Source organism: Petromyzon marinus, chromosome 9 (genome assembly GCF_048934315.1).
Source record: "Petromyzon marinus isolate PM22_M1 ecotype Great Lakes invasive population chromosome 9, UKy_Petmar_22M1.pri1.0, whole genome shotgun sequence".
Taxonomy (NCBI): domain Eukaryota; kingdom Metazoa; phylum Chordata; class Hyperoartia; order Petromyzontiformes; family Petromyzontidae; genus Petromyzon; species Petromyzon marinus.
Window position 1 is genome coordinate 6,627,053 of NC_133675.1, and position 12,665 is coordinate 6,639,717.

A 12,665-nucleotide genomic window follows, 5' to 3' on the forward strand; every position below is an offset into this window, starting at 1 on the left:
CCCGATCTCATTCTCCCCGACCTGCTCATCCGAGTCATCACCGGCAGCAGCTTTTCATTTTTTTATTCCCTTGGTCAGTTTTTGTTGATCACAAAAAGCGCCACCCCAATTTCCCGAAGTCTTAAGCGCAATGTCCCTTGTTGGTAGTCATACTAATTTTACGCATCTCTCCTCCCACCACCACGGCCGGATACAGGAGTAGCCTTAGCGAGATCCTGTCCGGTTCAAGTCGGGGTTCAAGGGGTAGCTTCAAAAGAGAGGAGAGTTGACGACTTCTTCAATAAACCCGCAGACTTCTTGTACCGCCAGACTGCCCACAAACATCTCAACCAACACCACCACCACCGCTGTCTCGCCCACCACCACCAGCCGCTATCCGGGGCTGCGAGTTCCGTGCCGTGCTGCAGCCTGTAGGGGTTTGTTGTTTAATCTCGGGGTGGATTTCTTTTTTTAAAGTCCGCTCAGTGTCGCCGCGGGCGCGTTTTAAAGATCGGCGTTCAGTGATTACACGGTTAAAATAAAAACAAACTTTTTTTTTGTTTGGGGGGTTAGGGAGGCGGATAAAACCCGCCGCTTGTCTCCGCAGGATATCAAGTTCGAAAGCTTTGAAGTCGAGAGATTGCCAGGGATGGAATGTAGCCGTGCCGGTATAAATGTGGCACCACGGTGGTGATGCAGTCATTTCATGGGATTCTTTCGCCACTGGACGACATTTGGCTTTAAGCTGGCAAATACTACGGTCAAGTATATTTAGATATATATTTAAAGTGTAAGTAACACAGACTGCCCGTCATTCGTAAGGCGCTTTTCAGAGCGCTTCACGGACACACTGCCGTTTTTATATTGCAAAAAACAACACATCGGACATGATGTATACGCCATACGGTATATGGATAGTGCTGCGTGTTGCTGGCCGCTTGGCGTTTGAAGGAGGAGGGGTGGGGGTAGCCTTTGGAAACGTGATTCCAAACATACAGCTTCACGGTTATACACGTTCCCACTGGATGACGGACAGGACACGGAGCCGTCCGATTGCCACTCTGCGTCGACCCGCGGCGGGCTCTGCTGGCCGCTTGGCCGTTCGGAGGAGGGACGGGGAAGCCTCTGGAACGTCTCTGGCACCGGCAAAAAAAAAACCGTGAATTCAAAAACGCACAGCTGACGGCCAACCCAGTCGCTTGCCCGTCGACGACGGTGACGAGCGACAAAACGGGGTCGCGATGAACGTTCGAGGGTGCCGACTCGCGTGCGCAGCCCTCTGCTTCGTCTCGGCCGCGACCGCGTGCGAACCTTGGTCCGTGACCGCGGACGTCTCCACGACCACCGGCCACCTCCATCGCTTCTGGAGCAGCACGGGATTCTGGTTGGTGGATTCACCCACAACGCCAACCCCAAACCACACACACACACCCGCCACCAGCCATGCGCAACCATCGTTGTCTTCGGTCACTCGAAACGATGTTGCAGCAACCGCACAACTTTGCAAATGTTGCAAATGCGGAGGTCGCCCCCGTTTTGGTAAGGGTGGCGGGCTGGGGGTGGAGGGGAGTGGTTCGATTTCCCGGTGCGGCAATTGAAATCGCTGTTCGGGGAAAGTCTCACGAATGCCTTGCCATTCGCGTGCCCCCACCCAGCATCATAAATGGGTATATACACCACAAGTTTAGTCGATCGGCCATCGGCGGGTCGAGTGTGGTTCGGGTTAAAGTGTGGGTACACCCAGCTCTTCCGAGATGTCTGACCAGCGTGGAAGAGTAGGCCAAATACCCGTCGAAGAGGGGGCTCTTTAGAACTCGCTGGCAGATGTTTGGCGCTCCCTCTCGTGGAGGCAATTCCGACAGCGGTGGCAGGCGTGCAAGAAATTGGGTTGAGCCTTTCTTTCCCAGGGTGATCGATTTATCAAAACTTTACCGCACTGATGGTTAACGGCGCTCTTAATTATTTCTCAACAGGGGATGATTATATGTACGTGTATTGTGAAATCGGTGACTCCCATGCGTTACAGAGGAAAGCGTTGAAGTGTATTGAGATTTGTGGGACACCGTGCAAGTGTATGCAGAGACGTAAGAATAGGTTTTCCCCTTTTTTTCTGGAAACAAAACAGGTGTTAAGATGTAATAATAGGGGTTTTCCCCTTTTTTCTGGCAACAAAACTGAAACCTTTTTACAAGGATTCATGCCTGCATTAACCACAATACCTGCAGTCAAAATGCAAACAAAAACATACTATGATAATATATGCATTGTCCTTGACACTGATTGGTCCACACCAAGGGACGGCTTTCTTTTGAGCCTCGACCCAATTGGTGCTCGACCAATTGGGTCGAGGCTCAAAAGAAAGCCTGTCCTTGAAACTGATTGGTCGAGCACCAATTGTTTCGAGGCTCAAAAGAAAGCCGTCCCTTGGTGTGGACCAATCAGCTTCAAGGACAATGCATATATTATCATAGTATGTTTTTTGTTTGCATTTTGACTGCAGGTATTGTGGTTAATGCAGACATGAATCCTTGTAAAAAAAGGTTTCAGTTTTGTTGCCAGAAAAAAGGGGAAAAACCCTATTATTACATTTTGGTACTGGCAAAGGAGGTCTAATGATGGAGGTGTTAAGATGTTGCAACACCAAATTGAAACCTTTTACAAGGATTCATGTTTGCATTAACCATAATGCTTGTGGTCAGAATGCAAACAAAAACATACTCTGATCATATATGCATTGTCCTTGAAACTGATTGGTCCACACCAGAGACAGCTTTCTTTTGAGCCTCGTCTCAAAACGGTGTTAGACCAGAGGACGCCAAAAGGCGTTTTTGTTTGCATTCTGACCACAAGTATTGTGGTTTATGCAGACATGATTCCTTGTAAAAGGTTTCAGTTTGGTGTTTTAACATCGTAACACCTGCTTTGTTGCCAGAAAAAAGGGGAAAACCTATTTTCATATTTTGGTACTGGCAAAGGAGGTCCCATGATGTATGCAGAGACGTTGAACTAAAAGCGTCGCTTCTTCAAAATGCCCCGTTATTTTAGTGGGGTAACTGTAAATGAATCGCACTTATCACTGCCACTGCTGCAAAGCAGTTCGTGAAATCCGCCTCTACATTTGCTAAAAAAAAGTTTTCTCTCTTCACACGATGTCCAACCCCCTGCCGAATTCGCAATCCGTGCACTGTGCACGTGTCGGACAGTCCCACACACACACACGTTATGCCTATTGCGTGAATGTAGAGCCCCGTTTTGTCATTCCACTGTTAGAAGAAATGCTTCCTCCCCTCGCGGTGGTGGTGGTGTTGGTGTAGCTCGACCCGAGCTACACTAAAACTTCACCGCGTTCGTCAGGGTTGAGTGTGCTTTGGTGAAGGCGGAGAGGAGCGTAGACTCTGAGGCAACCGTGACAAAGTACCGATCTAACCCCCCCCCCCCCCAAAAAAACACATATCATGGACGATATTGGTCGCGAAAGCCGACGTTTTAAAACCAAAGTACCCGTAACTATGTTGCTGTACTGCCCTCTGCTGAGAACGCGGACATTGTCCTACCCGAGATTGCTCCAGCTGTTTTCTCGTGACATTTGGGAGTTGGTTACACGTTGGAAAGAAAGTGCCAGGCGTTGTTGGCTCGATTGTCTTCATGGTTATGTTGACGCGTGCTGATTAAATACAGGGGTCGCAGACAACATCCTGAACTGTACTGCAATTACAACGCAATGCGGATTGATATCGTATCTCAAGACGCTGTGGATATAAAAAAAAAAGTTGGCACGTTTTATTTTGACAGTCATATGCAGATGAGAAAAAAAACGTGGCGTTCCTCTTCTACATTTCCCAGTCTCTTCCTCGAGCCGACACTTCATCCCGACCCTGCCCCCGCCCTTTCCTATACCGAAGTAGGCACCCTCGATCGCAGTCACAATTCCTCAGCCCTCGCACACCCCTGCGACCCAAATCATTATTGTATTATAGCGACCCTTCAAATACATTACGCGCCTTACGCAAAGGCGCTCTCGTAAATATAGTATAAAACAAGTAGCGGAGATTTACATTATGAGACCTCCTTTGCCAGTAACAAGATATAGTAATAGGTTTTACCCTTTTGTTATCAGAGTTGCCTCTTTTGTTTGCATTTTGACTGCTTGTGTTGTGGTTATTGCAAACATGATGCCTTGAATAAAGGTGTCAGTTTTTGTGCCAGTTAAAAGGGTAAAAACCTATTACTATAAGTAGCGGAGAGTCGATGGAAACTCTTGATCGATGGTGTCTGGGATATTGACGTTGATCCGGGATTGGATTTGTAATCAGCGGAGGCTGATGTGGTCTCGTTGACAGTATGGGTGAGAAGTATTGCAATGGCATTTTGGTTAATATTGAGTGTGGAGATGGAGAATTTGGGAAGACCTTTGAGACAGAGGCTCCATAAGTTTGATCGTAGTGTATACAACGTGTAAAATAATTTACTTTTGACCTACAATGCATGGGGAGGCAATCATCCAGAAGTTGAATAACAAATGGCTGTACATTTTTGGTTTTCAATTCATGTATTTCATTTTATTTCACTATTGCAATATTCATCCTATTTCTCTTTAAAAGGCGTATGATAATAGTACTGTAAACGTGTTCCATTTTAGATATAAGGATATTGCCATGTGTAAATCTATCTCTAAGAGTTTAAAATAATAACAGTGCATAAGTTTGATAATATAAATAATTTTTAATTACAGCCCCGGAATCTAGGGGTTGATGGTCTTTGTTTAACCAAGGGAGAATCGGTCGGTATTTCGTGTCACATGATAGACCTAGGAATATTACTACTGTAAATGCTTGCAATTCCGTGATTGCACGTTACATTTCGGAAGTAGATGCGATAGAGGGCGCACTGCGCACACTCTGCAGTGCTCAGAAGCGTGTTTTCATTGTGCAGATTCTTGCAAACTCATTTCCTGCCCACACTGACAATGCATTATGACCAAGAGTCCTAAAAGTAATGGGGTTTGCACGTGGCCTGCCTGCTTACATGCTCGAGTTCATACACTTACAGTCCAGTATTGTGTTGATCCTTTGTCCGTAGGCAAGCCATGCGGCCACAGTGACCGCCTGGGGCAATGTCTCCAATGTGACAATGCACTTGGGAATGAGAATATATTCCAATCTTTGGAACTGCATTCTCCAAAAAAAAAATCTTACAAAGGAAAGGTGGTGCGATTTATTATGTTGGAATATTTTTTTATTTTTCCATTGTGAAAATCTCATCACCACATGAAAACAAAGGGCAGGCACCATCGAGAGTACCCTGTTGTTTACTCAAGTTAAATGGACTATAGCTGCCAAGTTTGTTGCAGTGCTCTCAACCATGTGACTTTATGAGTATAATGCTGGCTGTCAAGGCATTAATGCGCTTTCCATCGCTGTTTGTGCCCAAAAACAAAAGCTTATTTTAAAAACTCAATATACTGTGAACCTGGCTCCTGAGTTAAATTCCCGATCACCGTTAACATCTACAGCAAGTGATATTAGAACTCAGATGACGTTCACTGTTGAGATAAAGTGATGGATTTAGCTGGTGTGTAGGTTTCGATTTAAAGCTTTCGTGACTGCAGGGATTCATATTCTCGGTTCTTTCGGTAAAGTCACGTAGAAGAGAAATAATAAAATAATACAAAATAAACTATAAAATTCTCACGACGTTTCGATTGCAACACAAGCAAGAAAGAACCAAGAATATGGTGTGCACGTGTTAAGTGGCATATGAATTACGTCGCAGCGTCATGAGAAATGGCAAAGGCTTGGGAAGGCCTTCGTCAAGATCATGGTTGCTGATGCTATGAAAAGATCCCGAAAAAAACTAGTATCAAAGTCTTGCAAGTTGAACAAATGAAAATGAATACCACTGGTGGTGCAGTGTTAGTCAAACTACGCTAAAACTGGCTCGTCAGTTGGATTTCCTCCACGGCTAACATTAGTGGCGTCTGCTATCAGAATCGAATATCACTCCCCATGCATCACCTTTTCAACAACCTGCACTGTCCAGTCTGGTGAAAGATGGTCAAACAACCCCCAAGACTGACACAGCATTGGTAAACCTTCATCCAGCAGTGAATTGATAAACAATTGTAAATTATATTCTTGGTTCTTTTGGTAAAGTCACTTAGAAGGGAAATAATAAAATCATAAAAATAAAACGATAAAATTCTAACGACGTTTCGATTTCAACACAAGCAATCATCATCATCAGGTGTGATGATCAGGTGTGATAATTGCATGTGTTGCAATCGAAACGTCGTGAGAATTTTATTGTTTATTTTATTATTTCCCTTCTACGTGACTTTACCGAAAGAACCAAGAATGTGAATCCCTGCAGTTACGAAAGCTTTAAATCGATTTTTTTTTTAAAAATATATTGTTACATTAAATCATCGTTTAACCTTCCAACAATAATTGGGATGCTAAATCATTGGATAACACGCTTCGTTGTGGCTACTGTGTAAAAGGCATGGGTATCTTCACCAATACATACTGATCAGTGTGAAATACATTCACGTATCGTTCCCCCAGTAGAAGTACACCCTGGAACAAAGTCGCAGCTGGTGTTCAGGTGCTCGTGGGATTATCACAACACAGGACTTTAGAGATGGCGACGACTTGGAAAGGCATTCATCCAGCAGTGGATTGATCTTCACCGATTTTGAACACGTTAAATTCGGGTTTGTCTTCTCCTTTCCAGCCCCCCTTTGCCCCACAATCAGGCCGACAAGTTTATGCTGAGTCCCGATGAGCGGCTCAACATGGCTTACGTGGGCGCTGTGCCGCATGGCGGGATCCGGCAGGTGCGCGTACACTGGCTGTTGGAGCTCGTTACCGCGCGGTGAGATGCACAAGTGACCAACTGGTCTGCACCTGTAACTCAGCACCTTGTTTTGCTTATGCATAGTTCGTGTTTGTCCTGCACACAAACACATTTGCCCTTGACTTGCCATTCATTTACATGACCGAGCTTGTTTTTCTGCAACACTGCTGTTGTTATTCATGAATACAGAACACCTGGTGGCCGAGCAGGGTTTCACGGTTGTGTCTGCAGAGCCCTCTGATGTGTTTTTCGGGTTGTACCTCGTGTTGTTTGGCATTTAGCCTTAAGTTGAATCCCATATAGGGGATCTTATTCATAAACTGGATATCCAGTTCCTGAAAAAGCACCCAGCAATTACCACCAATACCCATCTACGTGACTTTACCGAAAGAACCAAAGAATACCAGTTCCGACGTGTTTTTGAGTTAGGAAATGCATATACAGGAACTTGATGTTGATATTTGCTGCGTGCTTTTTCAGGAACTCAATATTCAGTTTCTAAAGGTTATCACAGAATATGGAATGAAACCTATGGCTATATGTCTAACAACACGTGGTATAATGCGAAAACACATTAGAGCTAAAACAGCTGATTGGTAGTATTTACTTTAGCATGTTTTGTGTTTGATGTAAATGCATTTTATAGTTGTCGACAGACCTACAGAATGTGAATGAAAGTTTCGTGTTCGAATAATTGTCATATGCGGATACTGATTTTACAGTGTAGAGTTTATTTTCATGTGTGCAGAATATAATGTTTTGCTTAATTCTCTGGGCACTTAAAAATAAAGGAAATTACATGAAACATATTAGTTAACAGTAATTTAAATTATTAATAGTATACGAGTGCAAAAATACTGCATGGAAAATGGACACTTCAAATACAGGCAGATATATATTTTTTAATCGGAACATATATATGTTTCACAGAATATAGAGAGGGCACAATTGTTACCAATCCTGAAACATGTCTGTATATATTTCTACCTATGCTGAATAATTTAACATACGCAAAATGTATAAGTTAATTTAACCATTTTCAACGTAGGTGAATAATAGAATGAAACTTCCCAGTTTACACAAACCAACGCCATCCATAATCACCATTAAATCAAGTTAGTAATGACCCTAATTTGGCAGGGTATTGAGGCATATACTTTTTACCTGATAATTCCACACAGACACTGCAAGATACATTTAACCCAGAAAACTGAGTGAAAGCACACATAAACATTCAACACATTGTCCACTTTACAGTATATAATGTATATAATGCAAGTGTATTGCAAAAGTGTATCAGCCTGCTGAGTAAGAGGGGTCAAAAAAGGTCAAGGTGCAGCACTGCAATATCTTGCTCACCCCACTGGTGGCAGAAGGGCTTTCATGAGAGGGAGCCCTCTGGAAGGCATTTGGCTTTACTCTGCCATGATGGCCAAACATCTTGCAAGAGGTGGGATTCCCCACACTTTACCCCACCACATACACTCTGCCTATTGACGAACTGTGGTGTACCCATTTATACTGCTGGGTGGATAGAGGTGCCCATTGTTTTAGCTGCCACGCCAAGATATCCAACCAGGCGAACTCTAGCTTGCAAGTCCAGGCTGCTAACCATTACGTCACAGTAGCATCAATAAAAGGCACAGTATAAGGGGATAGTACCCGAGATGGTATGCTTTTAGTAATAACTTTGGGAATTAATAAAACACGCCTGCATTGTCATCTCTGCTGGTTTAGTCAAACATACAATTATAAATTTATAATCATTAAAGATCAATACATTATAAAAAATTCCCCCTAGAGTAAACTACATATATATTGTGCAAAGTTCCTATGACCACACCCCCCAGAATGTGCCTGCTATCATTAGATCTGCAAATCTAAGCAGGCTTGAGCCTGAATAATTATTGAATGGGCAACCACCGTACATAAAACAAATGTTCACAGGCTTGCGGGGCTGTTGTGGTGCGCACAGGGTAATTTTCACACAATCCCTTGTTGTACTGCTTGTCTATGCTCTCTGCCATCAGAAACCCACACTGACCAACGTTGCAAAGTGTGGTCAAATCTCTCCCATGACTGACATGGCATGGGGAGGTCCTCATCCAGCAGTGTATTGACAAATGGGCTTTACATGTAAATTACATGCATTTTGTGCAAAGGTACTTTTCTACGTTTTTATTAATTAAAAACATTACATCATCATGTGGGAAATCTCAAGCTTAAAAGTGCATACATTTGATTAAAAATGAGGCCCTCTAGCATGTTTATTCACATGCCTAATTTTCATTGCGGACGTTTTATTTGGCCATGACACCAACATCTCCTTTTTGAGATATATCATTTTGAGTTATATCTCCTTTTTGAGATATATCCACTATAAAACATTAAAATATCATGAATACTTTTCCCATAACGCGCTCAAACACATAGACCACCCAGCCACTGCACAGCATCACAGTACAGTTCTGCATATATACAATGAAATAAAATAACAGAAATATTACATGTAATGTCGCTTCGCACATGTAAGGCTTGTTGTAGGTATATGCCACACGGGTGGGGAACATACGGCCCAGGACGTCATTGCATACAGCCCTTGGACAGATGAGGCCCTACCACTTCGCAACAGCCTGCAGACAACATTTATCTGTTATTGCAAGCTTCTTCGCCGTACTGATCGGTTACCTTTCAAATAGCCGTGAGGACACAATCCTCGCGTGATCCGAGTTTAATAAAAAAAAACCCGTCCATTCTATCAGGTAACATCATGATTTATGATAGGTAACACCGTGATTTATGATGGACAAATAGACGATCACCTCAGTTGCTCTCAGACGTCTTCTGCTGTATCACGATATCTGCTCATGGACCATAACCAGATATGACAATGAGATCTTGGCCTGAAAACATGGTTAATGTTGTGGCACGCGAGTGTTTCATTTCTAGCAGCGGTTTAAGGCACAGTATGTGAAGGACTAATAGTCCAAGCTTTAATGTTTTTTTAGACAGTCTCAATAAAAGCAGTAGTTTAACGCAGCAAGTAACTACTGTATGTGTATGACAAACTTTGGATAGCTTGGTATCTAAAAAAAAACAATCTCCCAAGGGTTTATTGGGCCCAAGACAGATAAGCACTGCATAAACAACTGCAGTAGAGTAATATTTGCTTCATTATTTCATGCTATTTGCATAAACCGTACAGTAATTAGTCCCTGATATTCTATGTCGAAGGTTTAGACTTGTTGGTGTTTCCTTCACGTGGTAATGTTAGATTGAACCCAGTAAAGCAAACCATTTACTGTACTTGTACACTCACAACTGTTAAGGCTACTCAAAACTAGCTCCTAGCTAGAATATACGCGACTACTGTGCTTTAAAGTATTTTTTGTACTCTTTTTAAAATATATTCCTGTGTGTATATATAAAAATGGAGACTAAAATTAGCATTTATTACCATATTTGCTACAAACAGTTGAATTAACTTAGGACAAAGCCTAATCTTGACTTATATATATAGTCAAATGCTCATGGATAGAAGTGCTTTGGTTTTTCATGAGCAAAGCATCTTTCCTCCCATCTCAAGAAGACAATACTCATATAAAGCCGAGTATTTACAGTACATTAAGCTGTGCAACATTTTTTTCTTTTCAAAAATAGATTTCACTTCCAAGTGCTTGTGTTTGATCAGAATATTAGTGCAGTTGATTGGTTTTAATTTCAATCAAATGCTAAGTTTGTAGTTGCTGTGTTTGTGAAGTTAGTCATAAACTGGCATCATCTATGGCACTCTACATTTACTGTACATTGCATTCATATACCTCGTATGGTATTGTTAACGCATGTTTTGAAGAACTCAAAAATGCAGTAAATGTAGCCAATCATATAAGGCTGTGCATGTGCCAGTCAGCAATCATTTAAGAACGTCTCGTTTGATTGCCTCCTAAACTTCAGAGGCCCCCACCTCCCGATTGCCTTCCAACCCATCGATCGCTACGTTGTTGTCGTGGTGACTTTTCCTTTCTTCAGCCTCTGCGTACAACACCGCATCGTGGATTAAGCAGAAGGTCAGGTTGTCTTCGATGGTGGAAATGCACTTTCCCCGATGGAGGGAGTCCATAACCGTTGGGTTGCAGCATGCCAGGATAACCCTGATGCCAATACTCTGATAGTCCTTCATAATGGATTTAACTGCTCCTACACCCACTGAGTCCATGAACTGCATTGCTGAGCAATCAATGACTATTGTGTGAAAGTCAAATGTCGGCAGAAGTTTATTGAACTCTAACATTGCCTGCTTGTTCACGATCTCTCCGTTGTCACTGCCCGAAAGCTTCTTCCGCTTTTGCAGCTTTTCCTGTCGTTTTTTCTGTGCTGCCACTTCCAGCGCGGGATTGACTCGGGTCTTCAGAAAGAGCTGCGACTTGAAATATTCCTTATTGGCATAATAGAGTGGCGCGTCAAAGTGAAACACGCGCACGCCGGGAACCTCCGCCACATTGCTGTACGCCTCTAGGTCGGCGTAAAAATTGTTGGTGTCGTGCACGCACCCGTACAGCGCCGCTCGCGGCCTCTGCGTGCGCACGATGAACACGAGCAGCGACACGCAGACGCCCACCAGCAGCCCGATCTCCGTGCTGATCAGCGCCGACGCGAGCATCGTCACGAACCAAATGGACGTGTCCACCCTGCTCTCCTGCCACATCCGCGGTATATCCAGGAACTTACGGAACGCCCCGCGGAGGTTGACGATGGTGATGACACCGAGCACGCACTTCTGCAACGAGTAGAAGAGCGGGGCGATGAGTAGAAGCACGAGGAGGAGGACACCGGCCGTGACGACGGCAGACATCTGTGTCTGGCAGCCCGTGGCCTCCTTGACCAGGGTCTTGGCCAGCGCAGCACTCGTGGTGAAGCTGTAGAAGAAGGCGGGCACGATGTTGCAGAATCCGATTGCGATCATCTCCTGAAACACAGGCATAGCAAACAGGTTCATAAGCCAGTTTGATCCTGGGCAAAAGGGGAGCTGAGGAGAAGATAGTCATGAGTTTGACATCATCAGACATTGTCTATCCACTGCTGGTTGAAGGCCTCCCCACGCCTTTATCTTTCCACTCGGTCCAGTGTTGATGCTGTTGATCTCACTCCTGCACAGGAGCTGATTTCATTGCTCAATCACTGCAGCAGATGTCCTCTTGGATGTGTAGCTCAGATATAGTTGTCAAATCTCAAACAGCTTTGTTTTACAAAAGCTTATTTTGCTCTATTGTTTCCTGGAAAGTAAAAATACATTTGAATTTTACCTCTATTGTTGGAATACATAACAAACTTGTGTAGAGAAAGAAAAATGTTGTTTCATATTTAAGAGGTATTTCAAAATCAATATTATCACTCAACTTTAAACAGGCATTTGTTAAAATATTTTTTTTTAAATCTGCATTAGTCCCCATATCCTTCGCTTCTCCAAGAGTGCCAAGGCGGACCTGGTTGGCACGGACGGTGTAGCCGTGTTTCTTGGCGAACATCTCGGACAGCGAGACGGTGATGGCGAAGCCGATGATGGCGATGGGGACGGCGTCGGCGGCGATGCGCGGGATCAGTGTCCACTCGGGGGCACGAGGAGGCAAGAACCCAGTGGGGATGTGGCCCGCGATGCTCGAACTGTAACTGCAGCACAGCAAATCCACGAGTAATTAATGTTTGATTTTTACAAGTGCGGGTTATTGGAGGTTACTTGACCATATTTCACCACATTGGCCAGTGCTGGTTGGCCAAAGTGTAGGGTACAAACGGTGTGGCATAGTACAGTATTAGTGGATTTTGTTGCACTG

General features: G+C 43.9%; 2 protein-coding genes across 4 annotated transcripts in view; one reads left to right on the top strand and one right to left on the bottom strand.

The window, feature by feature from the left end:
- The first annotated feature begins 206 nt into the window (after nt 1-206).
- The window catches only part of IDUA (alpha-L-iduronidase), a 59,832-nt gene continuing 47,373 nt past the window's right edge, over nt 207-12,665 (top strand). Inside the window, exons 1-3 of one of the 2 annotated variants that reach the window (XM_076065848.1) lie at nt 207-769; nt 1,016-1,363; nt 6,712-6,852. In XM_076065848.1, the coding sequence (XP_075921963.1) occupies nt 1,221-1,363; nt 6,712-6,852 (284 nt within the window). In that variant the 5' untranslated portion in view covers nt 207-769; nt 1,016-1,220. The remainder of the gene's footprint in view (nt 770-1,015; nt 1,364-6,711; nt 6,853-12,665) is intronic. The other variant, XM_032950723.2, reaches the window with a different exon arrangement.
- Nucleotides 7,545-12,665, bottom strand: part of LOC116940634 (sulfate transporter-like) — a 32,716-nt gene continuing 27,595 nt past the window's right edge. For both annotated transcript variants that reach the window (XM_032950720.2, XM_032950721.2), the window contains exons 5-6: nt 12,318-12,501; nt 7,545-11,800 (exon numbers count right to left, since the gene is read on the bottom strand). In XM_032950720.2, the coding sequence (XP_032806611.1) occupies nt 10,778-11,800; nt 12,318-12,501 (1,207 nt within the window). In that variant the 3' untranslated portion in view covers nt 7,545-10,777. The remainder of the gene's footprint in view (nt 11,801-12,317; nt 12,502-12,665) is intronic.